Genomic DNA, 13,353 nt, shown 5'->3' on the forward strand with positions numbered 1-13,353 from the left:
TTAGACACTGTTCTAAGGAAGATTGCATTTGGTATTATCATTAATCTTTATTTTCTTCTTTATTCTAACAATAGTGTTGTTGAAGGCAGCAATGCTTTTGCTTAGCATCCATAATATTTTTAGCTTAAATCAACCAATAAGCTTCTATTTTGATTGTAAGGTTTTGATCTTGGCATCCATAATATTTAAAAATTGGATGAAATGGAGATATTAGTTTGTTTTGTGTTAGTCTGTTAAGAGAAATATGTCTTGATGGTTATTTTATGGTCTTCTCCATGGAAATCTTGAGTTATTATTTGATATATAACAATGAATGATGGTAAAGTGGGGATGGGGAACCATGTGCATAGCTGAAATGCAGCACTAATGAATAATAATTATCGTGCACCAAAAAAGGATAGTAAAATAGATGAGGGGAGTGAGTCACTATGTCATCGAAGCATTACACATGCATACTAACAATGTAAAGAAGACACTAAAAAATAATTAAATATGTATCAATATGTCTATTTAAGGCCTAGCTCTCGTTATCAATATAATGACATTTAAGGAGGTGTTTGGAGTGTTGAGTTGGTTATAATAGTATGCATTTGGAATGTCAATTGTTCTAGTCCGAATTATAATAGGTCTGTGTTTGGGATGCAAACTATTTTAGTTTGAGTAGGAAATAGTAAATACTGTAATAAAGAGAAAAGAATGGGACAAGAAAATTATAAACATTGTAACCAATTATAAATACTATAACAAAGATGAATTTGAAATGGTAATATTGTGACTAATTGTAGGTTATAATAGTTAGAAACATCAACTATTATAATTGGATCCTTAAACATAAAGTTGGTTATAATAGCTCATTCCACCAATATCACACCCCCTCCCAGATTACCCTCTTAACTTGGAAGAAGATGTGACGGTAGTAGTTACTAGCCCTGTTGCCAGCACTTACCACCTTAACCCTCTAACCTGAGTGCCAACCTCATAAATGTTATTAATGTATACAAATAGCTCACCTCCAGAAGGCTCCATATACTTTATATGATCACATGCAAATAGTCATGTCATAATATCTACAAGTAAAATATTTACAGTTGGACTCATACTTCACTAACAAAGCCTTGATCCCCCTCAAAACATGTGTATATAGATATAGACCATCAACTTAAGTTCTTTGTAACCAGCCAGGTCTTTCAGTGGCAAGCAGCAGTAAGATTAACCTCGAGGAATCTGATCGCTACCTGGGAAAGGATGTAAGACCCTAGCACTAAATCCAAGGTGGAAGGCTATTTAGAGAAGGAAAAATCCTAAGTAATAAAGAAATATCACTTAAAGGAGTAAGTATTGGGGCAAGATGAAATCGTGAAAGCATTAGAACTAAGTTATGTAAAAATAAAAAGGATCAAAAGGTGGCAAGTGGTTAGGAGTACGGCCAACGCAAGGCTTAAGAGTGCATAAGAGGCTGGTTTCATGTTACACTAATGTTTGGAAGCAAGAAGGCTTGGGCAATAGTCGTGGGCTTGCACGCAACTAACACAAGGACAAACACAAGGCATGCGGACGCGAGCAAGGCATACGTTGGAGGCATGCTTCGAGCGGGCATGCCAAGTGCCCTTACCTATGCGTCGCACGAGCATGCCAGGCGCCCAGCTCATACGTCGAACCCAAGCACCCAGTCTATGCGTCGAACACTGTCAAGCCTGCAGAGCAACCATGCTTATGCGTCGATGCCTTGCGCCGAGCGCCCCTACCCATGTGTCGAACGACCAGCCTATGCTGCAAGCGCATTGTCAAACTGCCATGCCTATGCGTCGAAGTGCCTTGTCGAGCGCTCAGGCGGCCGAGCACGGCCATGCGTCGGTGGCAGCGCCTATGCCAGGCGCCATGCGCCATGCGCCCATGCCAAGCAAGTCGTGCGGTCATACCTAGTGAGCCATGCGTCGAGGATGAGCGGACACCCTATGCATTGGTGATGGCTAGCTCATGCGATGGCTAAGTTAGATTGCGATGGTAGTGAGTTGGCTTGCTATGCGTTATGGACAAAAGAATGGTTGATTGATGGGAAAAGAACCCCAAAAGAAGATGACAATATTTAAGAGATGCGTCCATAAGCCTAATAAATTATATAGATAAACATTTTTAAGTATTAAGTGAATAAGGTTGCGAAAGGAGTGCAATCCTATCACTCTAAGTAAGAGGTGGATGAAGGAGATTACATGCAAAAATAGTCTTATCACTCTAAGCAGGAGGTGGAGGAAGGAGGTTGCATGCAAAATGAGAATTTTGGATGGCAAATTAAGGTGAGAACAACTTAAGGCTTTGCTGGAATAAGCTAAGTGTTGGCAGCCTTAAAAAGGGACAAATGTGAGTTGAGTTGTCACAAGGGGGTGAGCTTGGGATGGCTATAAATAGAGGGGTTAGGCGAGAACAATTCATTCATACCATCACCAAAATCTCAGTATTGAGAGCTTATTTAGAGTGTTAAGTTTGAGTATTGAGGCTGCCAAAATAGTTAGGGTCCGAAGGAGCTAAAGTTGCGTTGATGCAAATTTGAAGCTAGTCTGGACGCATACGCCCAGCCAGCCAATGCATCACACAGCGTGCGCCTTGCGCCTTGCAACGCTGCATCCGTCTAACGCAAAACAGCGCACCTCATACCAACGCGTCGACCATGCACACCAGCCCAACGCAGCAGCCACCGTGTGACGTAGCACGCTCACCCTGCACTCGGCCAAACACCCCAGCTGCCTGCCAGACTCCATTGCGCCCACACAGTTAAAATAATCTCTAAAGGGGCTGATTTTATGATTTTGGCTAAGTTTGGAATGGGGTAAGCTGGTACTTTTATTATATAAAGGTATTTTGGCTATTTTAGCATTATTTATTGATATAAAAAGTATTAATTGAGGAATTTTCATTGATATGGAGGAAATCTCAGGAAGATATTCTCAAAGTGGTTTTAGTAGAAAATCTTGCTTACGGTGAGTGATTATTTAGTTTTATGCATTGTTATATGAATAAATGCATAGGTAAGTACAAATGCATGCTTATAATGTTATGTTACTTGCCATGATATTGTCTGTGTAATTTCTATGGAAACTAAGATTATACCCGAAATATATAAGTTAACATGCTTAAAAATGGTACTTGGCGGGAAAATATAGTCAGCTTCGATCAGCAGGAAATGATAGTCGGTGACGACCGGCGGGAAATATAGTCAAGATACCTAAGCATGACTAGTGGGAAATAGTTGTCAATGTGCACATTGGCGGGAAAAGCGGGTTATAGTAAAGTTTCCATAAAAAGTTGTTATGATTGTTAATATATGCATGATGTGAACATGCCAAGTATAGCATGTAATGGAGGATAATTATTGAATGAGATTACACGTGATCATGCATAGATTATAATGAAATTGTGATCATGTGATTGACTTCCCAAAAATATGTTTTGTTAAGCTATTTTTATCTTACTCACTGGGCTTATTAGCTCACGCTTTTCCAAATGTTTTCTTCTATTCCCCTCCCCCCCCCCCCCCAAGGTTGCATTCAGAAAGGAGTCTTCAACCACCAAAACACCAAGACTTGGTAATTTCTAAGGGCACGGCTCGGTCATGTAATAGAAGAGTATAGGAAAATTTATTTACATGTATGAAATTTTAGATGGTTATTGTGAACATGTTAAGACTTTTAATAGATATAGGGGGAAATGTTAAATTAAAATATTATTATAGAATGGTACTAGTATGTCTTCATGCTCTCTTCCAAGTCTTGGGCTAAGGCTAGGGAGGGGGTGTGACAAAGGAAAACATAGGAAAACTGTGAGCTAGTTGCCCAGTGAGTGACTATAAAAATCATATTATGTCATGCTTTACATTATTATAAACATGTAAACATATTGAGAAACATTTCAAGCAACTTCCTTTAAAATATAAACATGGTCATAACATCAACCTTCTGAGAAGAAAACTCGTTAAATATAGATAAGCATCATTAAACATCATTAAACCTTAGTTGAGAACGAGCATACATCGTTTTAGCTCCCAACGTCTGTATCCGGCCAAGAGACCCATATTTCGACCTTTCTTTGCTGGTATATGACCTAGGGGACCCATACTTCGGCCTCTCATACAGAACTACCTACGTGCATGTGGAGTTTTCTAAGTATCATCAACACCTTAGGTACTATTATCCAGATACCTTCTTTGTGTCCTTCAGAACTGGGTTCTTCTCTAGCATCAAATCAAGCTTTAATAGTAAAACATTTACGTTAAGAATCATTCTATCATAGCCTTTCTCTAGAAACACATGCTTCATCATAGAAACTTAACTTTTGTAATGAATTTAAATTATACTTTGGCATGCAATAAAACATATACAAGCTGGAGAAGAAATGTTATGCAATTCATAAAACATTTGTTGCTTGGTAACGTATAAACTCATCATCAACATTACCGAAAATTGCATGGTCTTTTATACACAAACATTGAAAACATTAAGTTCATTTTAGTCCCTCACAACTCGTTGGGGCTCTTAATGATTTGTAAGCTTCTCTTAGCTCCTCTTGGTCTGAAACGACATAATTCCTAGTTAGATTCCTTAGAATTCCCATTAAGATGCTTCAAGTAGTTTGTTTACTAGTGAAATCTTCATCAACAAGATTATCATTACTAGCAAGATTGTCATCACGAGTGAGACCTTCTCCATGAGCGAGATCCTCAAGCATCTCATTTGCAAGACTTCATCATAGCGAGACTTACCAATACTAGTAAGATTTATATCTACACCAACGAGATTCAATCCAAAAATTCAGTGAGATTCTCTTCTTGAGCGACATTTAGCACAAAAACTAGCGAGATTATTATCCCGAGCCAGATTCACATCTTCCTTATCTCCCTCTCGCTCTCTATGGTGAGCTACTTGCTTGATCTTCCCAAGCAACTTCTTGTTTACGCACCGAATTCCTGTTTCAACTTCAAAAATTCATAACTCAAAATCCAGAATCTTTTCAAGAAACTTCCTTTTACATACGTGTTTAGAACTTTTTTACCTTAAAATTTCAGCCCTAAACTCTTTGTGATTTGGCCTGGATCTTCCAATCTTCACCCATGGCATTAATTAATCCGAGAACCTAGCTCTTCTGCAATTTCTTTACTTTTCGTCCTTCTTCCTGTGAAATATTTCTCCAGCAAACCAACCTCAAAAACTAGATTCTCCCAGATTTCAAATGGTACAGATCTCATTTAATTCGCTCGAGTCATTTGCCAAAATTGAGCTTCTGAAGTTCATCTTCCTTTTTATACTTCGAGCCGCCTCCCATGAATGAATATCATACCTCCACCTCACTCAGCAGTAACTTAATGCTTTTCGACCAAATTCAATTAATAAATCTCTTTAATATCTTTTTTTTCTTCATTCGTAATTCCCTGTGATTAAACCATAGATTTCCACTTATCATTTAATTAATATAATATTCTCATGGCTAAACATACTTATATAGAAAATGTAGAATTCGGGATTTACAACTAATCTCAAGTTGATGGCTTAAACACCTTTAAAAGATTTGAAAAGAGCATGTTTTCATACATATTTTATGTTTAATATAAACTATTAGTTTTTTATTTTCCATAATAGACTATCAAATAACTTTTTATTACCAATATTAACAAACCACAATTGATTGTCAACTTGAACATAATTCAACTGGTTAAGACATTGTGCATCGAGTAAGAGGTTCGAAACTTTCCACTTTTCCTAATTGAACTTAAAAAAATAAGCCACAAGTCTTTTTCGCATTGAAAATAATTTTCTTTTTTAGTTAAACCTTCAACTGACAATTGAGGGGTGTTTGGGATAAGAGGTTAATTATTATAGTTGAGTTATAATTGTTTGTGTTTGTAGTGTAGATTATTTTAGTTTGTATTATAATAATATGTGTTTAAGGTATAAACTATTTTAGTTTAAGAAGGAAATAATAAATATGTTAACAAAGAATAAAAAAACGATGAATATAAAATAGTAAAAACCGTAGTAAATAGTAAATACTGTAGCAAATGAAGTTTTGAAATAGTGTTGACTGTAGCTAATTGGAGATTACAAAATAGTATTTACTATAATATGAAGTAATTATTATAGTCTTAAAATAGTCATTGTCCCAAACCTCACTTTAGGTTTGTATTTAACATCTTATAAAAAGGAGGTAAGATGATCGCATTCTTCACTTTGATAGTTATTTGATATGATATGATTTTTTTGTGATATCATCTTGTATTGTCTCATCTTGGAGTTGGTACTGTTGAAAGTTAGTAAAAGAGTTGTTGAACTAACACTCTATTTTGTCTTTTCCATTATTTATTTCTTCCTATATTTCAGATGATGTAAAATAGCTCGTAATTGCCTTCAAAATTATCAAACACAGAAAGTAGTATCCTTCGATCACTTGTTCTCCCTGCCTTTACTATTTCATTCACAAACACAAACTGTAATCTGATGAACTCTATAAAATAATAAATTTTGTCTATTCAAATATTGCTGAATAAATAAAATACTTATCATCATTCCAAAATTCGTCGACTTGATGTTAAACTAAGTAACTTTTAAACAAATAAAGTATAAAAAATGAATAATTATAAATATAGCAATCAAATCCATAATATTGACATATATAACAAAAAAGAATTTTGAGATATAACAAAATTTAGATCTAACTATCAGAGTCTAATACTGATAGAAGTCTATCAGCGATAGAGTGTATCATTGATAGATTTTGTTATATTTGCAATTCTTAAAAATGATGTTATATGATGCGTTTTAAATATGCGATGGAGTAAGTGCTATGTGATGTCTTATTAATGTATTGTTTTACCTAGTTAAACCCAAATATAAGTCTAATTATAGTCCTAGTGAGTCTAGGGTTGAACTCAGGGATTGCGCTCTATATATGTGATGACAAATATTGTTTCGATCTTGACACGAATTGTTTACTAAATATGCGTTGATTTTGATCATATTCTATTGCTAAAATAAAGAGTGATGAATGTGATGGAAATCACACTTGAGGGTGAAAGAGTCTATGCGAGAAGTCCAAGATTCAAATGAATGAAGGTAGGGTTGAGAAAAATATTCACTAACATTCTAAGTGTATTTAGCCACTAAGCATAAATCATGTGTTCAAGCAAACTACTCAAAAATTACAACCTATACTTCCCAGTGTATTTAGCCACAATATCCTATCTTTAAGATGCATGCGACGAGTATTTGATGCACAAGATGTTTATTTATTTCTAAAGATGCTCTCTTCTTGTTTTATAAGGTCTAAATCTTTGGTCTTTTCAAACATAGATTTAATCTACTTAGAATGATCTTTTGACTAATTCAAATAGTTTATAAAGCATGCATAAAACAAATTAAACGCATGATTAAGTCTTAATTCATGTTAACTGTAACATTTCTTAACTCATAAAGAAATTAGTTACTCGTGGTAAAAGTTGAGGAGATGGATAAGAGATAAACTGTAAGAGGTCGTTTGTTTCGGAGGCATCTTAGATTCTCATGGAGTGGGCATTTGGATTATTGCGTTTGTTTTACGATATTGTAAGATGCCCCGATAACTGAAGATTCTCGGGCATCCTAGGATTCCTGGATGGAGGGCATCCGGAGAGTTTTGGATGCCCTCACTTTTCCAGATTTCCGAGTTGGGGGCATCCCAATATCATTCCTTTATATATATATATATATATATCTTTATTTGTATTATATAATAAAATAAATACCGCCAACTATATATATCATATATTTTTAGTTATGTCGTAATTCTTATTATTTTTTAGCAATATATTTAAATTTAAATTTAAATGAATATTTATTTTATAAAAATATTAAATTATGATATATTATTTTGTTGAGAAAAATAACATATAAAAATAAAATAAATTGTATTAATTTTAAAAGAAATTCAAATTGATAAAAATAAATATGTTATAATAAGTTCAAATTAATTATAAATTAATAAATAGTCGTGAGGATATTCTTGAAACATTAGATAAATTTAGACATTCCCGAGTTGAAATACTACGAAACAAACATAGTTATCAAAATATCTTCAGGTATCTATAAAAATATTCATATAAAACAAACATGATAATCTAAAGATATCGGACATCTATAATTTTGGGCATCTAAGATTTCGGTTATTAACATTCCCAAAAAAACAAATGGCCTAGAAATGCATTCATACTGAGAGAAAAAAGTCTTTCAACATTTACACAATACAACTAACAACTGTAGAAGAAAAGAGATAGAGATAGAAAGTCAAGCCATGGTATGCAATTCCTTGCTCCCTCTGCATTGTAGACGACTGCTTCACAAAAAGTGTGTTGAAGGTAAGGTTCAGAGAGGAATCTTAAGCTTTCACTTAAGATTTCAACAAGAGCTCAAAGGGAAGTGTGTTTGAAGTAAGAATTTGGGCAGAGTTTTTCTCCATTGTCTTGGTTGTTGTTATTTTTATTTATTTATTGCATGGAAACCTCATTAGGTATTTATAAGCGTCAAGGAGCGACTTTTTCTTCTCTTACTAATGATTATGCTGAAAAAGTACATTAAATTTCATATCCCGATGCGTCGCCTGCTCCGCGTCAGAAGTTCATTAGCTTTGTCGTAAAGCTTTCTTATCAGCTACCAACTTGGTCTCTGGTTTAATTTCCACCACCCATGTGTCATGTCATCCTTTATTGCATAAGGCTATCAACTTGTTCAACTATGCGATTCCATTGTTGGCATTAAGAATTCCTTGCGATCGCATAAGTAGATTTCCTGCACCCAAAAAGCACAATTTTTATCTGTCATAGATAGAGAGACTTTGTGTGTATGTGATCGCATGATATAATTATTTTTATGAATTCCTCATCAAGCTGTTGCATTTTCAGAGTTTTTTTCCTAACTGTTTTAGATAAAAGAGATAAAAGAGATAAAATAACTTGTATTCCTACAAGTTATCATTATACACTTAATTATTAATCCTAGAAATACTTGCAGTTACCCAAGGAAAAAAAAAAGTGTTTAGTCACGACCACCAAGGAAAATTGCATCGTATGACCAATTTGGAGATCACGTTTTGAAAAATGGAGAAACGGAAAAATCATAAGAATTATGGCCATGCACCTAGTTCACCTATCTAAAAAATTTATAATATTCTCAAACTACCCCCAAAGCTTTAATGTAACGTTAGATTATGCCTAGTTGTATTCTTGCTTTCTTAAATTAAAATATTAATGTATTTAAATTCATGTCTATATCTTTTTTTCAAATTTACTTTTAAATCTCAAAGTTTGTTATCCTCTAAATTTAAAATTTAAGATCTTATATTAGTTTTTTTTTAAAAAAAAAAACAAAGAAAAAAATTCTAGAACAATCAACATTGTTTCCGTGAGAGAACATGGGAGATGGAATTGTTGGAGTCGCGTTCACCAAAAGAAAAAGTTTACGTTGCCGATAGATCGTCGCCACTGCTATAACATTTCCTCGATTGTCTCTTACCATTTGAAGGTAGATTTAGTCAAGTTGATTGGAGTGCAATACCTTCAATCAATTTTGTGCAAAGCCTTGCTAACATTACACATTCAAATTTTTTTTAGGTTCCCCTAAATAGGGTGTGAATTTATCATTTGAAACTTATTGTCAACAATTGGATGAATACCAAATTTTGTTCTTGCTCACATGACCAAAGTATTCTCATACTGAGAATGTGAGTTATAAAGAGATTGTAGAAAATTTGTTTGGTTCAATTTTCTCAAACTGAAAACGTTGGTTTAGTTTGGGTCATGAAAACGATCTTAATATGATGATGGACGTGGTAGAGTTGAAATTGTTGGAGATTAGAAATATATTTGTTCGACAACATTGTTAAACATCTTAAAAAACAAGATATTTTCCCATGATTTTCAACAATTATTTCTAAGAATGTGTTCCATAAGGAGAAGTTATTATCTGACAAATGGTTTCTAATGTATAGTATTCCCATCAAAAGAGTTAGTTTGTTATTACAAAGTATTTGTAGGATTGATTTTATTTTTATTATATTTGCAGATTTAAACTACAAATTTCATTATTACAAAGTATTTGTATAACCCAACTCTTCTTCTTCTTCTTCTTCTTTTTTCAATACTAGACATGTAGCAAAATATGATTAAGATATATTTGTGTTGGAGATTTAATCAATAGTTATTCTGTATACAATGTATTTGTTTAGACAATGCTTAAATTCTAATAATTTTGTTAGAAACCTAACTTATCTCATTAATTATTGTTTAATTATTATTATTTTTAGATTTTATAGATTTTGTTTAGGCAACACTTTCTTTTTTTCATATAAGTTTTTATTCGATCGTTATGATAGGTTATGATGGCTGATATAATGATGTCATTAGAGATTGATGCCTAACTTACTTTCTTTAGAAGCTATCATGGATACCAAATCTTTCAATTATTTCTTTTCGAGAACATTAATTTTTTTAATTTGTTAAATCAGTATATCATCTTAGATTTAGATATTTTTAGAGATGTTTGGTAAGGTGTTAAGATTATTAGAATTGTTTTTAATTTATTAGATTTGTTTAAAACACATCATAAAGATAGGGATTGGACAACAAGGGTATATTTGTTCATTTTTAGATTATAAAAGGTAGTAGATTCAATTGCTTGGCCATTTTTCCAGACTGAAACAGTTTTGGGCCATTTTTAAAAAACACTATCCTATTTTGGTCCAGTCAATGATTAAACCAACAAGCCAAGTCCATTTTAGAATGGGCCGCCGTGGCCTAGGCCAATTGTTGGGCTATTAAGGCCGGAGCTGATCCTGGACCAAAACTTTCTTGGGCTGAATGGATCTTGAGTTTTGTAATTATCGGGCTGTAAAGGCCCATGGGCCTGTCAAAATGCCCGGCCATTGTCTGAAGAAAATCCACGTGTTCGCCGTCGTCTTCATCCGAAACCTGTAAAACCTAAATTGCAGACCGACCTACTGGTATCCACCGTCTACCTGGGAGGAGAAGCGACTAGCGACCTTCACCATTGCAAAGGCCTAAATCAGAAAGAAAATGGTCTACTAATGGCGATTTTCAGGTCACTTAAAGCTCTAATCAAGAAGAATCCCAGTCGGTCCAAAACCTTCCTCACGACCGCCACATGTACAATCTCAGCTCCGTACTCTCCTCTTTCTTATTCTCCATCCCATTCTTTCTCTCCCTTTGGATATCACTCAACGAGGCTTCTTTCTCCTCTCTCTAAATTGATTTTTCCCTTCCACGGTCCTCTTTTCCTGTCGTCCCCGCCATGGAAGCTTTCGCAGTCCGCCACTCCCCTCTATGTTCAAGGAAATAGAATTATTTTGCGTAGGGTTGAAGCTTTGAATTCTAGATTCAATTTGCTTCGCAGAACGAAACTTCCTCTCAGAATAGGATTTGGGTCAGTATCACCCGCGCCACACTTGTTGGATCGGTTCGATTCCGACAAAAGAAATGATACATCGGTAGATAGCTTCGTAAATTTGCCCAATTTAATCTCAATGAGCCGGTTGATTTCCGGTCCTTTTCTTGGATGGTAATTTAAATCTCATTCCATTTTTCCATTTGACTCATCTGTTCGTTGTTTTATTGATTAGCATTTGTGTTGTACATTCTTGATGTTAATGATCAATAGGTTTTGCATCATCTGGATGTTGATACAGGATGATATCAAACGGCTGGTACTCTTCGGCAATGGTGGGATTAGCTATATCAGGAGCAACCGACTGGGTACTTGGCTGATGTTACTTTTGTTCTTACTCAATCAGGATAATGCTCTGAAAACGTAAATGGATGATATAATTCTTATAACCTTTTGTCCCTCTTTCGTAGCTGGATGGATATGCCGCCAGGAAAATGGGAATAAACTCTGTAGTGGGTTCTTACTTGGATCCTTTGGCCGACAAGGTAAGTTTGGTAATCCATATCATTATTAGTTTACGTGTGGCTTGAATTGGGTTGTTTTTATTTACTCTGGTTCTTCTCGTGAGATCAGGTTCTTATTGGATGTGTTGCTTTGGCAATGGTGCAGAATGATCTTCTTCATCGTAAGTGTTCCGTTCCCTTTAATCTAATGCTCGCTGATTCCTGGATTCCTGTTGGATTGTAAAGTACTATATCTGTATGATACTCTACTCTTTATTATTGGAGAAGATCATTGTTCATCGGATTTAAATTTTTTTGTTTCAAATCTCCTTCCTAGTTAATCCATTGATGCCGCCTGGTAGGTTTTATGTTTTGATGTTATGTTGAAGATTGAACACATTTTCATTTATGGGTACAAATCGTGATTTTGTTTTCTATGGTAGCTGGACTTGTTGCTCTTGTTGTTGGGAGAGATGTCTTGCTTGTTAGTGGTGCTGTATATCAAAGAGCCAATAGCTTGGGTTGGAAGGTGAAAAAATTGAATATTGTTGCCCTATACTCCCTGCACTGCCATCTATTTGATGGGATGCTCTGATTTTCTGGAACGAATTTAATAAATGAATTATAACATTCTTTCAGTGGAGAAGCTGGGATGACTTTTTCAATCTTGACGGTACATCTCCCCAAAAGGTTCAGCCTCTCTTTATTAGCAAGGTAATTATAACTTCCAATGGTGCATTGACTCCATGATATGACTACTGGGAATTGATATAATATCAGAAAAGGCTGAATTAAAGTATTTTGGAAGGTTAACTTGGTAAGGATGATGATTGTGTTCAGGTCAATACTGTTTTTCAATTGGTATTGGTCGCTGCGGCACTCCTGCAACCCGAGTTTGGAACACAGGAGACTGAGTTCTATGTCACGCTCTTAAGGTATGTCAGCTACTGGCTTCTTCATACCTCTGCTTATCATCATTAAATAACATATCAGAGAACTTACTGTTCCTTTGATCGGGTTGCAGTTGGCTAGTGGTGTCAACGACAGTGGCCTCGACAGCAGCCTACGGAACACAGTTCATGAAGAAGAGTTATGGATTGGTTGCTCGGAAAGTATAGGTTCAGAACTTGCAGCTTTCGAAAGACGGAGGTATATAAGCTTTCCAAGCGTTTAATGACATGGATGGGAAGCTGGATCATTCTACTCTAACAGGCTTCACGATTTTCTATTAAAGATTTCACTTTGAATTGAAAAGATCTGTAGTTTCAGAAGCACGAGCTTGTACATAGTTCTTGTCCATGCAACTAGACAACATTGTAAAGAGACTTCTATGGGTAAGCTGATGTCTTCAATCAATAACAATTCATTTGTTAACTTCCAAGAAATAATCAGATCACAACGAATTTGATTAATCAATTTGGTTTTTGTTTTAGTCA

General features: G+C 35.0%; 1 protein-coding gene across 1 annotated transcript; it reads left to right on the forward strand.

Moving 5' to 3' along the window:
* Positions 1–10,863: 10,863 nt before the first annotated feature.
* On the forward strand, positions 10,864–13,302 carry CLS (cardiolipin synthase). The gene is made up of 8 exons (XM_039026870.2): positions 10,864–11,588; positions 11,716–11,782; positions 11,885–11,959; positions 12,048–12,099; positions 12,361–12,446; positions 12,557–12,631; positions 12,758–12,852; positions 12,942–13,302. Exons 1-8 carry the CDS (start codon positions 11,098–11,100, stop codon positions 13,033–13,035), a joined length of 1,035 nt encoding a protein of 344 aa, XP_038882798.1. The 5' UTR covers positions 10,864–11,097; the 3' UTR covers positions 13,036–13,302.
* Positions 13,303–13,353: the final 51 nt, after the last annotated feature.

Source organism: Benincasa hispida, chromosome 3, assembly GCF_027475165.1.
Source record: "Benincasa hispida cultivar pf3 chromosome 3, pf3_genome.v1.1, whole genome shotgun sequence".
In the NCBI taxonomy this organism is placed as follows: Eukaryota; Viridiplantae; Streptophyta; class Magnoliopsida; order Cucurbitales; family Cucurbitaceae; genus Benincasa; species Benincasa hispida.

Coding starts and splice junctions, on each gene's coding strand:
- CLS (XM_039026870.2), top strand. CDS start 11,098: ATGGCGATTTTCAGGTCACTTAAAGCTCTAATCAAGAAGAATCCCAGT. Junction 12,447..12,556: donor CCAATAGCTTGGGTTGGAAG/GTGAAAAAATTG, acceptor ACATTCTTTCAG/TGGAGAAGCTGGGATGACTT. Junction 12,632..12,757: donor AGCCTCTCTTTATTAGCAAG/GTAATTATAACT, acceptor GATTGTGTTCAG/GTCAATACTGTTTTTCAATT.